This window comes from Astyanax mexicanus, chromosome 12, assembly GCF_023375975.1.
Source record: "Astyanax mexicanus isolate ESR-SI-001 chromosome 12, AstMex3_surface, whole genome shotgun sequence".
Lineage (NCBI taxonomy): Eukaryota > Metazoa > Chordata > Actinopteri > Characiformes > Acestrorhamphidae > Astyanax > Astyanax mexicanus.
In genome coordinates, this window is record NC_064419.1 from 918,966 (window position 1) to 932,526 (window position 13,561).

A 13,561-nucleotide genomic window follows, 5' to 3' on the forward strand; every position below is an offset into this window, starting at 1 on the left:
TGGTTCGCTCGGTCCGCCCACGGGTCCGCTCGGTCAGCGGTCAGTTGCGGGTCCTCTTTGTCAGCCGCGGGTCCTCTTGGCTCCCAGCGCGGGACATTTTTGATGCAAAATGAATGCCCCTGCCGCTTCCACAAGTGATTAATTGAAGGAGGGAGGTCTAATTCAGTGGTGAGGATTTGGTTCGACTCTCGGAAGGTCTGCTAAACTTCAGTTTGCTGCAAATTGTGCCGGAGAGTGGAGCCGACCAGCAGCGGTAACGTTAAAACATCTAATCTGTTCCACCACCTCAATCAGTTCCACTACATACAATATTTTCCTTATACTGGCTGAAGCACTTTTATAGCTTATGTTGTAAGTTATTTAAGTTATTTAAAGTTTATGAATCCTTTAGGTTTGTTTATTTGACGGGGATATCATGTTCCTTTTATGTTCATAAAGAGTTGTATTTTGGCTGAAGCACTTTTGTAGCTTATATTGTAACTAAGTTATTTATAGTTGATAAAGCCTATAGGTTTGTTTATTTGACGGGGAAATTTAGTTGCTTTTATGTGTATAAAGGCTTCTTGTGTTCTTTATCCTAGTTGGAACACTTTTGTTTTGATCTGTTAAATTTGTTTACAAAAGACTAAGAAGCTCTGCTTCTATCCTAATTTTAAGTTATTTTTTATTGGTAATAGTTATATTGGCTTATGTTTGATAGGGATGTCATGTTTTTATTTTGCTATATGCAAATAAAATTGAGCATTGATTTATCTTGACTATTGTTTATTTCTTAAGTATTATAATGTTTTCGTGAAAGGAGGTTTCAAAGACTTAAATTAAGTAGACAGTAGTAGGTACTAGGGGTGTGCCATATCATATATCAGGATATTATACTCTGAAATATCGTGCCACATCACTCATCCCTAATTATCACATCAGGGTACTAATTTTTTTGCTGTTTTAAGCAAAAGGAAAAACTCACACATTTCTAATTTCCTATTAAATATTTACTAGAGACAGATTATATCTGTAAAGTGTCATTTATTTTACTTTAATACTGGATATATGGAGATATTTGGAGTGCATTATTATTATTAGTATCATGTAATTCTCAAATATTGACTTCTGTTATAAATCTGCTGAAATTATTGTTTTTTTTTTTTTAATATCTTAAAGGTGTGCAATATCATATCGCATACAATAATAAAAAAGTTTTTTGTTTTTTTGTCATATCGCCAAGAGTATCGTTATCGCGATAATACCATGAAATATTGTGATATTATTTTAGGGCCATATCGCCCACCCCTAGTAGGTACATATTTCCCTTGCAGGGATTCTTAGCAGTTTTCTGAGGCCTTCTAAGTATTTATATCGATATCGGAATTATATCGTATCGACCGAAATTAAGGAATATATCGTGATATGAATTTTGGCCATATCGTCCAGCACTATGACGACGTTTATACAATCTTAAGGGGTTTTTTTTTGTTAAATTTTTGTCGAGTTCAAAAGGTAGATTACTTTTTATTTATGCTGGTTGCAGGTTTCCTCTCTGAGTTGATGAGTGTGGAATATGGAGCTAAACTTCTTTACAATTACAATTATTTCCTCCATTAAGCTCTTAGTTCAGGAGTGCAGTCACTTTGGTGCATTTCTTAAACATCTTTTAACAAGTTTTTACAATGCTAGAGTCATCAGAATGAAAAGTTCTTTAATCATCGATTATAAACAAGGCAATCAAAATAATTAGTCATTCATCAGAATAATCTGTATTTACTCATTGCTAATTTTTTTTCTTGTAAAGAAAAGTTCATTTAAGTATATTTTTTTAATAGTATACTTAACATGGAAAAGTACATACTTTTAGCATTAAAATGAACACCTACTTAATGTATTATTTTGGAACAACTTATGGCATTAAATATATTTAAATTGTAATTAAGCTATATTTAAATACAACATAAAAGCATTAGTTTGCTTGTAAATCTACATCGAAACGCACTTGAAGCAGTATTTAATGCCACTATATATTTTTTTTTCCTTTTATTTACTTTACCTACTTTAAGATGTTTTTAATTATCTTAATTTACACTTGTTTTTCACAAGGGTAGATTTGGACTACAATCCTTTTTAAAATTAAGATTTTCTATTAAAAGAAAAATATTCTAACTAATAGACTGGAAAAAATCACAGTCTGGGAAACAGATCCATTAAATTCTTATTTAATATCTATAAATGATCACACAGAGAAATCAAAATTACTACTGTTTAATTCAGATGAACAGCATCCTGCAGAATCCACCTCTGAACAGCACAGGATGAATGTAGTGACAGAAAACTGAATAATTCTCTTTTTTGGGTCACAAGCAAAGAAAAAGAAGGGTCCCGTTCCATCAGTGTAGTGCAGTTTAGACTCAGCAGCTCAGCTCGTGATGGAATAAATAAGCTTAAATACTGATTTAATCCAGAAGTTAATTTCTGCAGACGCTCACTGAAGAACAACACACCGAACTCAAACCGGAGAGCAGCTGAACTAACGAGCAGACAGACCCAGCACACGGCGTTACAGTGATGCTCCAAAATAATCTCTATGTACATTTTAACAATAATGTATTTAATTCCTGTAAGGTGAAATCTGGCGAGTCCTCTTGCTGAGGAAAAGTATTAGGCAACATAAACCATTTCCACAGATAATGGCTTTAAGAAGATGTGCTGAAACACCGTCACTCCGGGCCGCCACGCTGCAAAGAAAGCAAACAAAAGCAAAAAATATAAATATTACTTTTTTTTATGTCAGTTTCTTTAACATCACAGCCACCAGTTACAATTACAGTTCACAATTTCCAGCTCAAATATCTGAGTTAAAAGCCAAAAACAATGATTTACAGTCATGAGACAGCAGCATATGTAATTACTTTTAGTGGACCTTGGGATTGTCCACACTAGGGCTGTGCCATATCATATCGTACTCAATAAACATTGTGCCATATCACAATATTTGTATATGTTTTTATCAAAAGAAAAAATCACACTGTTCTCATAATTTCCCTTTATATATCTACTAGAGACAATTTATATCTGTCCAGTATCATTTTTTTTTCTTAATACTGGATATATGGAGATATTTGGAGGAGTGCAATATTATTATTAGTATCATGATCATTCTGGATCATTGACTTTTGACTGTTACAAATCTAATAAAATTCTTGTATTTTTTAATATCTCAGTTAGGGGTGTGCCATATCATATCATATCATATATCGTATGCAATAATAAAATTTAATTTTCATTTTGTTGCAGTAGTGTATTCTTGAAATCAGTGTTTTGTCATATCGCCAAGAGTATCGTTATCACTAAAATACCAGAAAATATTGTGATATTATTTTAGGGCCATATCGCCCACCCCTACCTGGTAATATCGCACAAAGCTACAGTAAACAGAGTAATGAGATCGAGCTACTGAGAATGAGGCTGAACACTGGCCGTGGCAAAGCCAAAACTGAAATAGGACACGAGACTTGTTCTTGTTCCATGACATTTGGCATGTAGTGTATGATGGGGTGGTGGGAAGCCAAGTGGTAACAGAGGTGAGTCAGCGAACCCACACAGTTTACAGTTCTAGAACTGACTTTCTTTTCCTGACTGGGGCCTGTTTAAGCTTGTAAGTTTAATGTTCAGCCAAGGACCACCATGTTTAGCAATGCAGAGCTCAACACTAAAACATGTTACTGTCAGAATCTACACAGATTACTACCTTAGATTTACAGATTTCCACTTAGGCTGGGTGCAGCAGCATTAGCTTTAGCAGCTAATGCTAATGAGTGTTCCGTTAAGCCAGGGCGCTAACAGGTAGGGGTTCATCCCACATAGCGTATTTTAACACAGTAAACATGCAGACTACAGTGCCATATACTTATCTATGAACGGTAAAAGAGCTAGCTCTGCAGTTGGTCACTAATGCTAATGCTGCTCCAGCCTCAGTGCTGGAGAAACTTTACTGAATCTGAGGCTCATAATGAGCTAAAAAAAAAAGTGTGCTCTGCTTTGAAGGTTGAATCTAAAAGGTTAAGTTCCACAAATCCATGCAAAAATCACTTTAATCTGACTTGTGACAAAAGTTACTAAACTAATAGTAATGTTTCTATGCCTTAATTAGGCTCTCGGACTTGAAGCTTTCAGAAAAAAGTGCTTTATGCAAGATTATAAATGCAACTCAGTTCCGTCTTAATATCAGATGAGCCTCCAAAATTACAACAGCAGCAGTGCAGATCCAGCTGGACTCACCTGAATATAGTCCATTTCCTCTAGTGCGAGTGGTCGTCGGCGGTATCTCTGTGGAAGCTCTTTAACAGCAGCGATGCTGTCTGGTGTTCCCGGCAGGCGGCTGAGCGCTGCTGCAGGTCTAGGGGCAGGAGTAGCTGTCTGTGCTGCTGCTGCGGATGCAGGTGGAGAGGACTGAGGGAGGTTCACTGCAAGCAATTTTAGTGCTTCTTGGACTGAAAAAGAAAATAAAAACAATAAGTCTAATTTACATGGAAAAAATATTACCAATCACACAGCAGAAGGTGTTCACTCATCAGCTGATACTGGTGCCAAAGGGGTAACTGTTAAATTTACGATACAGCACCCAATACAATTTTAAGAGCCTAAACATGAGCCAAAAGTAAGAGAGTACGAGAGAAAGAGAAAGAGAAAGAACACAAGAGAGAGGTACAGACAAGGAGAGAAAAAGAAACATAGAGAGACAGGTAGGCAATGTGTGAACAAAATAGATAGACTAAGATACACAGAGCAATACAGAAAGGGGAGAGAGAGACAAATATTTATTATTATTTTATTGTATTTCACTGAAGAAATAAGTGTATGCAGGATGTAATGCTCACCGTTGGGCCTGGGTAATCCCTGACGATTTGGAAACTTGATTGATGGTAGATGCGGTCGCACCGCCTATAAAAATACAGCAATATTATAACATTTAAAATAATGGTTCAAAAACCTATACCATGCGCTTGAGTTAATGTAAAATTTCCTTTAGTAAAAGTATAAAAGTTTTCATTTTTAGCACATTATTTATAATAAATAAAAGTTTACATTTTCCCTTACTACTATACTGCATCTATACATATAAAATAATTTTCTATTTTTTTTTATATGTCACGCCTTTATGCACACATTAACCAAAAGCAATGACTTTTACTATTATAGTTATTATAATTAGTATAGCAAAATGTAGTGGAACAGGCTGGTCACGATAATATTTGTATTTTTTGTGAATGATATATCATCCCAGAAATTATTGTCATTGTTAGAACAATAAATGCCACTGATATAATGATAAGAGTAGTATAACAAAACATTAATAAAAAAACACATTTGTAATTCATTGCATTTTTGGAAATACATACTTTTTCTTTTCACCTACAGTGATATGTTTGTGAAAAATATTGTTATTAAGTTATGTCCATTTATAGTATGATAAGTCGTTAATGTATTTATTATAACAGGCCTTTAGTTAAATAAAAAGTTATCTGATACGAGTTAAAGTGTACAGTCACTGACAATTAGCCAGGTTAACTAACTATTTCAGACTGATAGCTAACTAACTAACTACTCCATAAACTCACACAGACTTAAAGTTTATTTTTACACACAGGGTCTCAATTTCTGGCCTGAACTCAGAAATGCAGAGCAGTTTACTGCTGCTATTCTAACAGAAACGCTAGTATATAGCAGTAGACTGGGTAGGAGAGCTGTAATATTATTATTATTATAAGGTTTTAATATAAATACACTGTTATAGAGCAGAGTTATAGCGCTGGTCTGAGCAGATCTGTATCTGAGGGACAAGGACACGCAGTAAATAACCCGCAGAAAGCTCACAGCCTCCCCCACAGCTCTCTCTACAGTCCCGGGGTTAAACCCCGCCGCTGCTCCGCGCTCCGGCTCTGATTACAAATCAGAAACTCAAGCTAAATTTAAGAAAAAGCGATATATTTACCTGCACGACCCGACTGGCAGCGGCCATGTTCCCCCTGCTGACTCTGCCTCCCATACTGACCTCCAGCTACAGCGTCCGGGTTAACGAGCTGCTGATTCACCGCCGGCCTGCAGGGGGCGCTGTTTCCATCCCCACAATTACCTGCAGCACAGCCTGCTGTTATTATTGATTATTAATTATTAATTATTAGTTATTAGTATTATTAGTGACGTATGGGATTAAATGAAAACCCCGACTGTTTCTAGCAAAACTCTATTAGCTGCACTAAAACACTTCCTGGAAAAAAAAACAACTTAATAACAGTCTACTTAAAATATATGTGAAAAAATAAGGTTTACATTAGTACAAGGATTAAAAAATAACAATAATAACAAAAAAACAGTATTTAATCATCTTAGGTAAAAGCACAAATTAATACAAATGATCAGCTAATAAACAAAAACTAAAATTAAAGAGTTCAAGACAAACAAATAAAAAATAACCCACAAACAAAAACATTAAGATATATATTGAGATGGCATGTCTCTCCAAACCATCACTGATTGTGGAAACGTCTCTCCACTCTTCCTCCAGACTCTGCTCCCTTGGTTTACTTTAAATGAAATGTAAATGTACTGATGATCAGTGATGGTTTGGAGAGTCATGTCTGTCATCTGCTGGTGTTGATCCACTGTGTTTTATTATCAAGTCTAAAGTCAGTGCAGTTTTGTTTTCCCGCAAAATCTTACAGTACTTCATGCTTCCCTCTGCTGAAAACTTTTTATGGAAATGCGGATTTCATTTTCCAGCAGGACTTGGCACACTGCCCACACTGCCAAAAGTACCAATTAGTCTTATATAATATTCCAATTTTCTGAGACACTGATTTTCTATATTCTTGAGATGTATACATAGGTTGTTTTAATATCAAAACATACATCTAGCTAATACATCCAATAAATTAACCTTTGTGCAATGTTCTTTACTATCAGGCACATGATCAGTATACTTAATGTAACGCTTTATTACATATGTAACTAAATATAATTTTTCTGACTTATTAGTAATGATTTAATATAAACTAGTGGTTCCAAACACAACATACATAAAATAACACTGTGTTATTTTATATAGGAGCGCTAGAATATCCACAAATATCCACACATTTATATACATATGAGTATGGCTAACGTGTGCCATACTTTAGATTTAAATTTAAATGTGTTGGAGAATTGTGAAATTATACCAAAAGAATACAATAGAGCGCAGCTAGCCTCACAATACTAATAATGACAGATTTGTGTTCGTGATTAAATAAATACTAATACACTTTCTAATCTTTACACAAACAAAAGAGCTCCATGCTTACCAAAATATCGCTATATAGCTGTGGAACATGTCGTTAATTTTGTTATTCCGCTGGAACACAAAAATACTGTTAGGTGGCCTAGAAGTAGCAGCACTGTCCTTTAATACTGTCGCTTGATTCTTGACTGGACGCAAATACGCGTTCCAATCCGTGCACATCTCTCCTAACCCCTAACTAGGGGACCTAACTAGTGAATCAGAAAGCGATCTGGAGTTACCTTAACCCTTTCTGAGGGTGACATCAACGAACAAGATAATTAAGGTGTGTGAAAGTGAGATAATTTAGTTGTGGCCACGACTTCTTATTAAAGCGTGAGAGTTGAGGTCCAAAGTTGAAAAACTGGGATAATATTCCTCCTAAAATAAATTTATCTAGGACCTAAAAAAAACCCCTAAAAAATAAGTACTTTTTAAGACATTTACATGGTTACAGTATTTATATGTGATTAACTGAAAGTAATAAATGGCAAACATCATTAATTTAAATATAGTTCATAAAATAGAATAGAATAGAATATCCTATTTACAGTTATATTTTTATTTAGTTAATGACATTTTTTTAAGTTGTCTTCTTTTCTGCGCATTACAGACAGAAAACAGCATTCTTAAATTTTCTTCCATCTCTGGAGACAATTCAGCTCTGAAAGGGTTAAGAATAAGATGGTCAAATATATTTACAAGGAACACTATTTTCAGAACAAACTTCCTAACGTTTCTGGTGTTATCTACATTCATTAATGTGTCTGTAGCTTTTAATAAGGTTTTAATTAGTTTTAAACTCTATATTTTCCTAAACTTGTTCACAGCATTTAATTTATAGGCTCAAAATACAATTTAGTTATTTTAGGAAGGACTTTTATTTTGACAGAAATCGTTTTGCATTCTCTCGCGACTGCAGCGGTTACGCTTCAGCGCAGAGGGAGCGTCATCGTCACGTGACGCGGCGGCGGCAGATTCAGTTGTTTGCTGAAAGAAGAAACAGGAGCTTAGAGGAGTTTACCGTATAAACCGGTACAGCGCTTTTATTATATCTTATTACAGCTTAGCTGTCATAAATAAACTACTTACTGTTTTTATTAACTGGTAAAATTGGTTTTTAAACCGGAGGCTTATTCGTTATGTGGGTTAGTAGAGCTACTGTTAGTTAGCTAAACGGTAGCTAAGCTAGTAGCTGCAGTCAGTTAGTTAGCTTGTTTTTGCTTAGCTGCGCTATTCTGTCTGCGTTAAATATTAAAATAATATTATTTTTAGCAAGATATCATCTCTTAAATCTTTTAATTTTGTAACCTTTAAATGTTCAGATCAACAAAGGACTAACAGTCGTTTTATTTGGACTCTTGCATACAAATATGTTTTTTATAACAAAATAAAATAATGTTTTCACTAACAAGTTAAATGTAAAACATATGCTAACCAGTTAGCTTAATACTATTTTGTGTATTTTTTTTTTGTATATGAAATGACGCCTGTGTTTTCTGTAAAGGAGCCACAAAGTCCATTGAACACTTATTTTTATTGTGTAGTTTCTTGCTCTTTTTGGACTGATCTTTTGTTTGTTTGTTTTACACGCGAAAAGAAGGTTGGGTAAGGAAATTCCGAATATAACTTATATATATTGTATATTTTGGCTGACCTTTATTTGACCACAAGGAGAGATTTATAGTAAAGTTATTTATTATATTGGGTATTTTTTTTATACACAAAACGAAATTCACTAAAAAGATACCCTTATTACAAGCATTTGTTTATTCAGACAAATAAAATACTATTTAATTTGATCCCACTTTTCTGTTTTCTGTTTGTTTGTTTGTTTAGCTCTGTTTGTGTGTTTGTGGTGTTGATTGTATGTGGGGTGAATATGACAATATTTTGTCTATTTCATGCTGTTGGATTGGATTGTAAAATTAACAGTTTTAACAAACTTAAAATAAAAACAGTGGTTTTGTTCTCATTTATTGACAGATGGATCCACAAATTGGAGAGGGTGCTCCCTCAAACACTGACCCTGTTACAGCAGGGAATGACCACCCTCCATCCTCTGTGTCAGAGGGGGTCACGCCCATACATTTATTAAGGTGATTTATTAATATATATTTATATTATTTTCTTCTATTCAGTCATTAAATAAATTCACATAACTTAGAATAAACTTTCCATTAAATTAATAAATCATTTCCTCAATCTAAAACATTAGTTCTGTGCAAGTGTACTAACATCTAACATCTACGATTAAACGATTTATTAAATATTTTCATTATTGTTAAATGGAGAGTAGGGCTATGTATAGAGCTGGATGATATATTATTTTTTTTTTATGAATGAATCTTTATATGTGTATTCATATTTTCATATAGGTGTTGGCATCCTTACCTGAAAGAGTAATTAATAATTAGGGACATCATGCTCACCTTTAGTGCTGATATTAATTAGTGTGTTTGCTGCTGTTTCCTCAGGATGAAGGATATTATGGGAAACCAGTGTTTTGAGATGAATATTAAGGTCAATATGGGTAAGTTTAAAATTTTAATGGACAATTATAACATACATTTCATTATAGTGTCTTTAAATTTTGTATCCAGTGGAATAACAGTTTTTCATTGTGTTACTGATTTGCCAGCATGCTGTAAATAATGTACAGTTTGTTACATGTGGTGCAAATCTATTTATCTCTTTAATTTTAAAGAGCATAAGGTTTTTCTTAACCTTATATCTAAATCTAGTATCTGTTTACTGTTTACCTGTGCTTTCCAAACGGTTAATCTTGTACTTTTGTGTACTTTTAGTACTTTATAGTTAATTTATTTCTTATTTTATATTTTATTCATTTTAATTATCTGTTTATTATGTAAAAATGTTTGAAAAACCTGTGTATTTAACAAATAAACTTGCCTTAAAATGTAATTAATAAATCTGTTTTAACTCAGGAAAACTTCAAAGATCATGTGACTCGTTTGACGCTGAATCAGATCTGTGAGTCTTTGAACTTTCATTAATCTTCATTAATGTCTTTCTCTGATTTGTAGTTGATCTTTATCTATCTTATTCATTTTAATCTGTAGGTCCAAATGTGAAAATGCTATAGAACAGGCACGAGTCTCTCAGTTTAACAAAACTCTGGCACTAAACAGGTACCTGTACACAGTCTTTACATTACTGTACTCTTATCTGTCTGTCTGGTTGATGTTGTTTTAATGCTAAAATCTATTTCAGAATGCAGGTTTGGAACGCTGTTATTGAGAAGATACTCCAGAACAATGCTGATGATCTGTAAGTGACTTTAACTTTACTCAAAAAAGCTCATATCTGCTATTTTTGTGTTTGTGTGTCTTAACTGTCTGTTTTATGGGAGTATATTTACAGTGGTTCTTGATAGTTTGTGAACACTTTAGAATTTTCAATATTTCTGCATAAATACAACAGAAGTCCTATAAGTAGATAAATAGAACCCAGTTAAACAAATGAGACAAAAATATTGTACTTGGTCATTTATTTATTGAGGAAAATGATCCAATATTACATATTTATGAGTGGCAAAATTATGTTTTTAATGCTCATCAAGATGGAAAAGTAGATTGCAGATATCTAAAAGTTCTAAAGGCTTCACAAACACTACCACAATGATATACCCATTAATACAATTCACACACCATAAAACATGCATTAACTCATGCAAAATATATATATTAAACAGATCACTGAAGGCAATAGTTGATGAAAATGCAGATCTCTCTGAAAAGACAATGAAACTCGTAAAGGTAAGTGCTTTTCTTTATTTATTTAGTGTATCACAGAACAATGATTTGCTAATATTTAACTCTCTCTAATTTAGTTTATTTTAGGTTGGTTCATTTTAGACGATTAAGTTTAATCCTAGCATACATAAACTACATTGCCAAAAGTATTTGCTTGTCTGCCTTCGCACACATACAGACTTGATTGACCTTTAATTTCTAATCTTAAAAAGGGTTTAACATGATGTTGCTTCACACATTTTACAGCTATAGCAGCTTCATCACTTCTGGGAAGGCTTTCCACAAGGTTTAGGAGTGAGTTTATTACATTTTTGACCATTCTTCCTGAAGCGTATTTGTGAGGTCAGCCACTCATGTAGGGCTGGACAATTAATCGTTTTTAAATTGGAATCGCTATTTCAAGGGACGAAATTTTTCAATCGCAGGAGATTTTAATTAGCCAATAGCCTGCAAGTGCAATTTTTTTTTTTTTTATTTAAAAATAAATATCTGCGTTTAATCTAAGAACTTTAAGAATATTTTGCCTAAATCATGCAGCCCTACCCTGATGTTGGATAATAAAGGTGTGGCTCACAGTCTCCACTCTAATTCCCCCTAAAGGTGTTTTATTAGGTTGTACCACACCATTATCCCCCCTCCACCAAACTTTACACATGGCACAATGCAGTCGCCAAACCCAGACTCATGCATCGGTTCGGCAGATGGATTAGTGTGATTGAAGATATGTTTGGCAGTTATTATTATTTATTTGTCTTACTAATTTTCATGCTACTTTATTGCAGGAAACACGTGAACTTCAGGACCAAATTACAGACATTCAAAAGGAGAGACTTGGTATTTACTTTTTTTTTTTACATTCTATTTATTTCTGATCGAACCTCTCTAGTGTAAATGTGATGTATATCCATTGTTGTTGAAGTCTGAAGATTAGTAATAAACTAATAAATTACTAAATTGAGTTGATTTAAATTATGGAATTTCTGCCAACATCGGTCAGTTTCCTAAATATCAAGCCAACGAAAAAATTATAGTAGTGATTCACAAAAAAAAAAAAACTTACAAATTTTAAAACTAGGTATGTAAAAGTAAGTTTGTTAAATTCTGTGCTATCGCTAAAAAAATATCAATATTTAAAGAAATGTTTACAATACACTATTTATTTTCACTCACAGACAAAATGCATTAGTCGTGATAGATTTAAAACCTCCCAAAAAACTTCAGATCTTGACGTACGTGTATGTGTGTGTGATGCCTTTCCAGAGATGAAAGGGCTTATTAAGAAGAAGATGCAAGAAATCACAGAGCTGAAGAAGATGGGGGAGAATCAGGGACAGGCACAGAAACAGGCTGTGGAGCGAGCCGAGAACATCCTGCAGAAATACCGCAAGATCGCCACCATCTCCCAAAACGTCCTTCGGGTAAGTGCGGTTTGTTTTGTGTGTTTTAGGATTAGGGCTGCAACAATTAGGCAACATAATCAACAATGTCGACTATAAAAAAAAGAAATTGTCGCATATTTCTATTGCTTATTTAAGGTATGCTTCTAATGTTTTCCGCTCTTTAGTAAGTTTAGTAAGTTTGCATTGCAATGATGGCTGTTTAGAAGCTGATGTAAATTTTAAAAAGTAGCCCAAAAATAATTAAAGAAATAAAATCCTTTTAAATTTTTACCAGCATCTGTATTTACCAACCTAAAAAGCTCAATTTGTGAGGAAAACCACAAACCTGACAATTCTGATGATGATAATTTTATTTGTGTTTCTTGTATAAATGCCCTACTAGTTATCTGTAAATTCTTGTGTTTATTTTTGTTGTTTTTAGGGCATCATCCTCGCCACCAAGGTGAACTGGATCAATGATCCTAAACTGAAGGACGTCATCGTGGGGCTGGAAAACATTCCGGACTGAAGAGGAGGACACATTCAATCTCAACAAGATCAGCAACTCGCTGGGTGTTTTTGTAATATAGACAGTGTAAATATTGGCTTCTTTTTTTTTACCACAGCCCAAAAGAAATGCAATTTTTATCAAATAAAAAACAGCAGCTTTAGTTATTAGCCTCAAGTAAACCCACAGCTGACTGATCTCTAATCAGTGCCCTTTTATCATTATTAACCTTGAGAGATTGGTAGAAATGAAATTTAAGGCAAATGTATAGCAAAGAGAATTTTATGTACAGTAAATATTCAATGTTTTTTTTTTGTGCTAACAAAGAAAATAGGAAAAAAAAATCATGTATAATTGTTTTTGTACAGCTTATAAATGTGTTAATCTGCATTAGTGTTAGTGAGACTTTTTTTTATTTAATGTGGAATAAGAATGAGTACTTACTTTTCAAAAAAATAAATAAAAATACACACTGAAATATTTAAACAATAATGAACAGGGTAGGTGTCCCCAGACAGAGCTTAAGTCTATTTAGACTATATTTACCTTTCAATTAAAAGTCTCTATTCAGAATCTCTATTAAAAATAGAGTCCA

At 33.7% G+C, this 13,561-nt stretch overlaps 2 protein-coding genes across 3 annotated transcripts; one reads left to right on the forward strand and one right to left on the reverse strand.

The window, feature by feature from the left end:
- Nucleotides 1-2,234: 2,234 nt before the first annotated feature.
- On the reverse strand, nt 2,235-7,464 carry mrps36 (mitochondrial ribosomal protein S36). Its single transcript, XM_007229104.4, has 5 exons — nt 7,329-7,464; nt 5,981-6,121; nt 4,866-4,929; nt 4,267-4,478; nt 2,235-2,723 (listed from the first exon to the last, which is right to left on the reverse strand). The coding sequence occupies exons 2-5, from the start codon at nt 6,032-6,034 to the stop codon at nt 2,706-2,708; spliced, it is 348 nt and encodes a 115-aa protein (XP_007229166.1). The 5' UTR covers nt 6,035-6,121; nt 7,329-7,464; the 3' UTR covers nt 2,235-2,705.
- A 745-nt stretch (nt 7,465-8,209) lies between these two features.
- On the forward strand, nt 8,210-13,356 carry cenph (centromere protein H). Of its 2 annotated transcripts, none has more exons than XM_049485995.1 (10): nt 8,210-8,338; nt 9,290-9,402; nt 9,781-9,836; nt 10,252-10,297; nt 10,387-10,455; nt 10,538-10,594; nt 11,019-11,082; nt 11,862-11,913; nt 12,340-12,497; nt 12,901-13,356. In XM_049485995.1, exons 2-10 carry the CDS (start codon nt 9,290-9,292, stop codon nt 12,985-12,987), a joined length of 702 nt encoding a protein of 233 aa, XP_049341952.1. In that variant the 5' UTR covers nt 8,210-8,338; the 3' UTR covers nt 12,988-13,356. The 2 variants fall into 2 exon arrangements, with proteins under 2 accessions (XP_049341952.1, XP_007229167.2); XM_007229105.4 differs by having other exon boundaries at nt 8,284-8,911.
- The last annotated feature ends 205 nt before the right edge of the window (nt 13,357-13,561 follow it).

What these genes read in the sequence shown, in the direction of transcription:
- mrps36 (XM_007229104.4), bottom strand. Translation starts at nt 6,034, where the DNA reads ATGGGAGGCAGAGTCAGCAGGGGGAACATGGCCGCTGCCAGTCGGGTC. An exon ending in CTGCCAGTCGGGTCGTGCAG is followed by an intron (nt 4,930 to 5,980) that starts GTAAATATATCG and finishes GTATTTTTATAG; the next exon opens with GCGGTGCGACCGCATCTACC. An exon ending in GGGATTACCCAGGCCCAACG is followed by an intron (nt 4,479 to 4,865) that starts GTGAGCATTACA and finishes TTTCTTTTTCAG; the next exon opens with TCCAAGAAGCACTAAAATTG.
- cenph (XM_049485995.1), top strand. Translation starts at nt 9,290, where the DNA reads ATGGATCCACAAATTGGAGAGGGTGCTCCCTCAAACACTGACCCTGTT. An exon ending in ACGCCCATACATTTATTAAG is followed by an intron (nt 9,403 to 9,780) that starts GTGATTTATTAA and finishes CTGTTTCCTCAG; the next exon opens with GATGAAGGATATTATGGGAA. An exon ending in CATTCAAAAGGAGAGACTTG is followed by an intron (nt 11,914 to 12,339) that starts GTATTTACTTTT and finishes ATGCCTTTCCAG; the next exon opens with AGATGAAAGGGCTTATTAAG.